Consider the following 7,410-nt stretch of genomic DNA (forward strand, 5'->3'; position numbering starts at 1 on the left):
GGGACAAAATATAGACCTGAAGCTATGCAGAGAGAGAATGGGAGCCTATTTCTGAATGAAAGAATATTAAACAGCCACATTATGGGTACATTTGTGCATGCACGTTATAGAGACGAATGAAGAAGAAACAGATTCCAAACAAAATGTTTTGGCTTCTCCCTTTTTTGGTGGAAATGCTTTTGCTTTTAAACATTTCTGTTTTCTGTGGCGCTATAATAAGCAGATGTTTTTCCTTGATTAACTCCATTATTTTTGCATCCAGAAATAAATTATCTACTGTGGGATACTATTAAAAAAAATATCCTGGACTTTATTCCATACTAGCCACACAAACACTGCACTCAGATAATTTGTTCTTTCTAACATGGGACACAATCTCCAAAATATAAATCAAAAAGAGGAGGAATAGCAGAAAATTCGGTTATCCACTCTTTCGTGCTGTTACAAGTTGAGGTGATATCATGCTGTGTGCTAACAACTGTGAAGGATTTATACAAGAATCCTACAATGCATGGCCTTATGGACTTAACTCAACCGATGGGCACAAATAGGTTGATCTACTTTCCCTATATACAAGTATTCCTCAAGTTACAACCACAATTAAGCCCCAAATTTCTGTTACTAAGCAAGACAGTTGTTAAGCGAGTCTTGTCCCATTTTATGACAGGGTTGCTAAGTGAATCACTGCAGTTGTTAAGTTAGTAGCATGTTGTTAAGTAATTCGGCTTCCCTTTTGTCAGAAGTTTGCAAAAGGTGATCACATGACCTCGGGACACTGCCACTGTCATAAATACGAACCCGTTGCCAAGTGTCTGTATTTTGATCAGATGACCATGGATTGTAAGTATAAAAAATGTCATTTTTTCCCAGGGCCATTGTAAGTTCGAACGGCCATTAAATGAGCTGTCAGTCAATGGGGAAGCCAGATTGACTTAACAACCGTGTTACTAACTTAACAACTACAGTGATTCACTTTAGAACCGGTTCCAGCTCCCTTCTCCTGGACATCTGCACATCATGAAGATGAAGAGTGAGAGGAGGAATTCTGGGAGTTGAAGTCCACAAGTCTTAAAGCTGCCAAGTTTGAACATCCCTGGGGGGGGGGTTCTAAAGGGTTAGGGGAGCAAGGGTCTTGTAACTTGACAGCTTTAAGACTTGCGTGCTTCAAATGCCAGAGTTCCTGAGCCAACATTTTGGTTGCTAAGCAAGAGTGTTGTTAAGTGAGTTTCACCACATTTTAAAAATTGGCCACGCCCACCCAGTCACATGGCTGGCAAGCCACTCCCACAAAACAGCCCACACCTACAGAAGAGGTTCTAAAAATTTTTGAAACCCACCACTGGTTCAATTGTGGTTGTGAGTGAAGAACTACCTAGGTTTAGCAAGTATTTTATTTTAAACCAGCCAGAGAGCTTTGCTCATTGAGCAGTTTTTAAAAATGCAATATATGTATTCATTCGTAGTATTTGGGAACAAGATGTATCCCGTAAAGAGATACCCTTGGAAAAGCTACATTTCAAGTCTCCTCCCATTTTAAAGCAACTATGTTTCTTTTCATGTATCGCATTTTTTAGAGTAAGATGCACCTTTCCCCCCCCTAAAAGGGTGTGAAAATTTTGGTGCGCCTTATACACCGAATACAGTCATTTTTGCCCTCCTGAAGCCCCGCCCCCACATCCAATTATTGTGAAAAATGGGTGAAAAACAGGCCATTTTTCACCAAAACGGGTTTTTTTTTTGCCTTCCCCCACCCCCCAGAAGCACTCTGCAGGCTTCAGCAGCTCTGAGGAAATGGAAAAATGGCCCCATTTTGGTGAAAAATTGGGGCATTTCTGCCTTCCCTCAGCCCTGCTGAAGCCTGCAGAGTGCTCCTGGAGGGGTGGGGAAGGCAAAAACTTTTTTTCTTACTTACCTCTTTGAAATCTTGGTAGGTCTTATACACTGGTGCGTCTTATAGTCTGAAAAATATGGTATGTTTGTGGAAAACTTTGCATTAAAACAAGGCTGTCAAACTCAAGGCCCGTGGGCCGGATCCGGCTTGTGTGGTGGTTAGATCTGTCCCGCGGAGCCATCCTAAAACAGCAAGGGACCGGCCCGCGGTGCCTCTGCCAGCAAAAATGGAGCTGGGGGGGGGGGAAGGCATGTGCAGTCCTCCCGAGCTCTGCTTTCACTAGCAGAGGGTTTCAGAAGATCATTGCAGCTGAAAATGGAGCTTGGGAAGGCTGTGGGGGCCCCTCGCAAGCTCCATTTTTGCTGGCAGAAGATTGCAGGAGGCTGTACGGCTGCAAAAGGTGCTCGGGAGCAGAAGTGGGTTCCTACCAGTTCGGACCGGTTTGGCCGAGTAGGTAGTAACTCAGCTAGACACGTGCCCAAACTGGTTCTATTTTTGGCGGCGTCATCTTGATTTCCTGTTCTGCACATGCGCAGAACAATCTTCATTTTTCTTTTTCTAATTTTGTATGCATGCACACACCTTTTTAGGCACAAATGCACTCCCGCACATGTACCGATAGTAATGCCGGCAGGAACCAGTGGTGGGATACGACTGGTTACGCACCAGTATGGGTGTACTGGTGCCTTCTGGGAGCACCAGGTACTGTTCCAGTACGGTCCTACCCACCCACGCTCCTTAACCTGTATTTGAACTGTTCGGAGCTTCCGCGCATGGAGTGTTCAGCGCCTGCGCGATACTCCTCCAAGCAGCTGGAGCATTGCAGAGCATTGCAGGTGGTAAGTATGCATGTGCATGCTATGCATGTGTGCACATGTGCTGTGCGCGTTCATGTGGTGGACACCCAGCCTCGTTGCACCGTACCGATTGCAACGGGATCCGGATCCCACCACTGGCAGAAACCTACTCCTGCTTGGGAGCCTGTTTTCACTGGCAGAGCGCTCAGGTTGTCACAGGTGCCCCAACACAAGGGAAGTCAAGCTTGCCACACTCACCCTGGCCACACACACACCCCGAGCTCAAACACAACCCTGTTGTGACCCTCCATGAAATTGAGTTTGACCCCCTGCATTAAAACATACACCCAGAGAGCAAACGTTCTCTGGTTGCCACTGAAAAAGTGAATTTATTTTAGGCTGTAATCTGCAGCTGATTATGTTGCAGCTAAGTTTTTATGACATTCTTCCTTCTAAGCCGGTTTGTGCAGCTTTGCATAGCTTTGATGTCCGATTATACATCAGATTCCTGAAATGCTCCTAGACTAATCCAAATATGATTTTTTTTTTTAAAAAAAGAAAACAAAATCTTTCCATTTGTATTGCAGTAAACATGGAAGACGTGGACAGAGTGAAACACGAAGCCCAGGTATGCAGTTACATAATTGTTAAAAACCCCTTGCCTTGATCAAGGACAATACATGTATTGCTGTCCTAGTCATTGTTATTTATTCCCAGAATTGTCATTCTGTTCTGACAAGGTATACAGATACAGATTAACAGAGTTGAAAGGGACCTTGTAGGTCATCTAGTCCAACCCCCTGCCCAAGCAGATCCTACACCATTTCTGACAGATGGCACTCTAGTCTCTTCTTGAAAGCTTCCAGGGATGAAGCTCCCACAACTTCTGAAGGCAACTTCTGTTCCATGGGTTGATGGCTCTCACTGTCAGAAACTCACTTAACAGAAGTCTCACTTAGCAACATAAATTTTGGGCCTAATGATGGTCCTAAGTCGAGAACTACCTGTACTTGTATAGCAAAGCAAAATATGTTTGTATTGACAGGTAGAACTCTACAACGTCCTACTTGTCAATGACTACTTCAGATTCAACCCCAATAATACCCAGGCAAACAATAGATACAAACTCAAGGTTAACTGCTTCAATCTCAATTGCAGAAAATACGCCTTCAGCAACAGAGTGGTCAATGCCTGGAATGCACAACCTGACTCTGTTGTTACATCCCCCATAACATTAACCTTAAACTGTCTACTGTTGACCTCACCCCATTCCTAAGAGGTCTTGAAGGGGCGTGCATAAGCACAACAGCATGCCTACCCTCACTGTCTCCATTTATCTGTGTTTACTTCCTTTGTCCAAGTTTATGTTCATACTTATACCTGCTATCTTTTACATGTTTCACAGACTAAAATAAAATAAATACTTATGGTTACAATTGGTTATGATGAGATATTTAATATATTGGCTCCTGTAGTTCCATTAAAAAAATCACATTTGGGTTACAGATTTCGGAGGTAGCTGGATTTAAATGCCATCCAAGAGTTTATGTAGTTGCATGTTTATGAGTTTAGATCAGTGTTTCTCAAGCTTGGCAACTTGAAGATGTCTGGAGTCCGGACATCTTCAAGTTGCCAAGCTTGAGAAACACTGGTTTAGATCCATCCATAAGTTAGCTCTGTATATACTCATTTAGTTGTACATATATTCCATATGCTCTCAGTTTTGTTTTGTTTTTTTTTCACATTCAAAATCCAATCTTGTTCCTTTCTGTATTTCAGGAGCTGAAAGCCATACCGCTATACCGAAACCACTGCCCAAAATAATTTTTCAACAAGACTTCCCAAAACCATCTCGGCCTGGCCACAAAGCGAGATCCAGACCTTCTGTTTTAAAGGCAAGTGGTTTTCTTAGGGTTGTTTGAAAAGGCTAAACTTGTCAAAAGCAATGCTCGCTGATAGTATTTTGCGAAATAGATGGAGCCTCTTTTCATGAAAATCAGTGTCAACGTAGGCTCAACGTATGTAGAACAAGGAATGGCAGAACCTGAGGGGGAGAGCAGAGTCAAAAGAGGAATCAGCCTAGAATCTCCACATAACCACAAATGGACCACATTCATCCTCTTTTGAATCCCTTTGAGTCTTAACTAGTGCCAAAATAGTGTTGTTAGTTGAATAGATTCTTGTTCATAGGCATAAGAATTACAGGGCTGAGCTGCTTGGGATTTGCACGGGTTCGGGCGATCTTCTAGCTAGGATTCTGCCCAGTTTGGCGAACCCCCAAATTCCACCACTGGCTGGCCATGTCCACCCTGTCCCGGCCCTCTGACACTGCCCTTCCCTTCCCAGGAGTTTTCACGCAGCCTATTCATCATACCATACGTTGGCCAGTCCTGGAGTCTGGGGAAGGCTCTGATGGGGGCTCTGCATTGGAGGCAGAGATGGGGCCAGGGCCATCTGACAGTTATCAGCCGACTTCGGAGTAAAGAGATCTGTGGGGCAGAAGAACAGCTGGAGCCTGTTCCCAATGTGCGTATGTGCAGAGCTGCCAAGAAAAGAGAAGAGTTAAGGAACAAGGGGCAACTTGGGAGTAAAGGCACAGGTTGACAGTGAGTGGCCTCTCCCATAGGGAATAAAGAGAAGCAAAAGGGGAGTGGAGTTTGCAGGAGACAATTAATTTGTTTAATTAGTGTGAAGATTTGTTCATGACTCTCAGAGACTCCTTGCAAAGTATTTTCTGGTACAGCATTGCAATTGGAAGATATCATCCTGGTAGCTCTCCAAGCCTGATAAGGTCTGTGGTTGTAAATTCACCCTTGAGAGACTGTTTGCCGGGACTTTGCTAGATGTGAATGAGAGGAATTCACATTAGTTTAATAAAAAGAGATTTAGTTGGGACAAGGAGTCTGCTTCATGATTTTGTAAACCCTTGGTCAGAACAGGTGTCCTGTTGATCAACATTTGGCAGGGCGGAATTAAATTGAGACATTAAAACATATGCAATGCCCTTCAAACAGCTTGAGATGCTAGAGAAGGAATTAAATACAATTAAATACAGAGGAGAAACAAGGAGGAATAGACAAGGTGAGTACAGAGTAATCAATGAATGCTTAGCATCAAAACACTGGAAGGCAATGTCAACAAGAATCCATATTTGTTTTCCTTATGATTTAACCTTCAACCTATTCGGGTTGAATGCTCTTTTCTCCATCCCTTTCTTTACAAACCTTAAATAATAACATGCTGTTTTATTATTCAATGCACAGCCACCATCTAAGAAGCCACAGCCAGCCCCTGAGGAACCAGAGGCACCCCCTGAGAAGCCACAGCCAGCCCCACAGCAACCACAGCCAGCCCCACAGCAACCACAGCCAGCCGCTCAGAAGCCACAGCCTGCCACTCCTGCTGTACCTGCAGGAAGCGGGCCTACTGCCCCCGCTCAGCCAAAACCGCCAGCTAAACCAAAAGCTCCCGAACCAGAACCAAGCATATGGGAAAAGATATTCCCGTGCCTAAAGAAAAAGAAGCCGCCACCAAAAGAACCTTTGGAGAAGCATTTAGTGGCCGTTGCCCCTCCCCCGAAAGGGCCGTACGAGAAAACGTCTTTCATGGTGGGTGACACGCGTTGTATCTCAACGGTGCCTTCGCCCCCCATGCCTGAGGAGCCTAAAAAGAAACCGCCAAGCAGGAAGAAAAGGGAGAAAAGGAAGACTTCCTCTGCCCATGTCTCGGTGCCCAAGACGGTTTTCTCCATCTTTGATCCTGCCAAAGAACCAGCCGAGGTTTACATCCAGGAGCCCTCCAAGTTGCCCAAAGGGATTTTGAAAACCTCCGAGGAAAGAGTGCAGACCAGCAAATCCGTCTCCATCATCTTGCCATCGGAAATGGACAAGGCCGAAGCGCCCCCGGAAGGGGCGGCGAAGTCTTCAAAGACCCACTTCAAAAGTCCGGAGGTCTCTCAGGTGACCAGCGAGAGCTCCGTTCAGTCGCTCCCTCAGGAAAGGAAACCCTCCTCATCGCCTCCTGACCAGGCCAAAGACAAGGAGAAGTCATCAGAGGAGGAGGAAGAAGAGAAGGAGGAGACACCTCCTCCCATTTCTCTCAAGTCACAGAAAAATGTGCACTTATTTGCCAGAACGAGCGCTCCTCTGAAACGGAAAGGGAACATGAAAGATTCCGCCACTCAGACCCTCCCACCCGTCGAGGCGGATAGACCTGCTTCCCCCTTACTCTCATTTTCCCTACCTCAGCCACCCTCCACCACGCCTCAGCCTACCGAGAAGATGGCGTGTCGTTTACCAGCAGCACACTTCCAACTGGAGATGGCGCCTTCGTACATTCCACCCCCAAAACATGGACGCCGTCCGCCTGCAACGACCAAAGCTGAGGGTGAAACAGAACCCGCCAAAGTAGATATGAGCAAACCCCCCAAACCAGGAGCCAGAGGTGCACCACTGGTGAGCTAAATGTCTATGGAGATTCTCAGCCATGGTTCTCCCAAAGGTGCTTTTTTCAAGAGGCAAGTGGACTTTCTGTTTTTTCTTTGGAGACGTTTCACTTTCTCATACAAGAAGTTTCTTCAGTTCTGACAGTATGGTGGAGAATGGAAGGATTTATACTCCTTGCAGGCAGCTGGTCATTTGCATCCTTTTAGAGAGTTGTTGAGGCCACCTGGAGGTTTATCTGTGTCTTTAAGATCACCTGAGTGGTGCAAATGTGTGTGGA

The 7,410-nt window shown here is 45.4% G+C and overlaps 1 protein-coding gene across 1 annotated transcript; it reads left to right on the forward strand.

Moving 5' to 3' along the window:
* Positions 1-3,280: 3,280 nt before the first annotated feature.
* On the forward strand, positions 3,281-7,151 carry LOC116516132 (vegetative cell wall protein gp1-like). The gene is made up of 3 exons (XM_032228537.1): positions 3,281-3,316; positions 5,952-6,647; positions 6,936-7,151. The coding sequence occupies exons 1-3, from the start codon at positions 3,281-3,283 to the stop codon at positions 7,149-7,151; spliced, it is 948 nt and encodes a 315-aa protein (XP_032084428.1).
* Positions 7,152-7,410: the final 259 nt, after the last annotated feature.

This window comes from Thamnophis elegans, chromosome 12 (genome assembly GCF_009769535.1).
Source record: "Thamnophis elegans isolate rThaEle1 chromosome 12, rThaEle1.pri, whole genome shotgun sequence".
NCBI classification, from domain to species: Eukaryota; Metazoa; Chordata; class Lepidosauria; order Squamata; family Colubridae; genus Thamnophis; species Thamnophis elegans.

Bases quoted from the DNA above. Each gene is read 5' to 3' on its own strand.
- LOC116516132 (XM_032228537.1), top strand. From the start codon at position 3,281: ATGGAAGACGTGGACAGAGTGAAACACGAAGCCCAG. The intron at 3,317-5,951 runs GTATGCAGTTAC...TTCAATGCACAG, and splicing joins GAGTGAAACACGAAGCCCAG to CCACCATCTAAGAAGCCACA. The intron at 6,648-6,935 runs GTGACCAGCGAG...TCCCTACCTCAG, and splicing joins AAAGTCCGGAGGTCTCTCAG to CCACCCTCCACCACGCCTCA.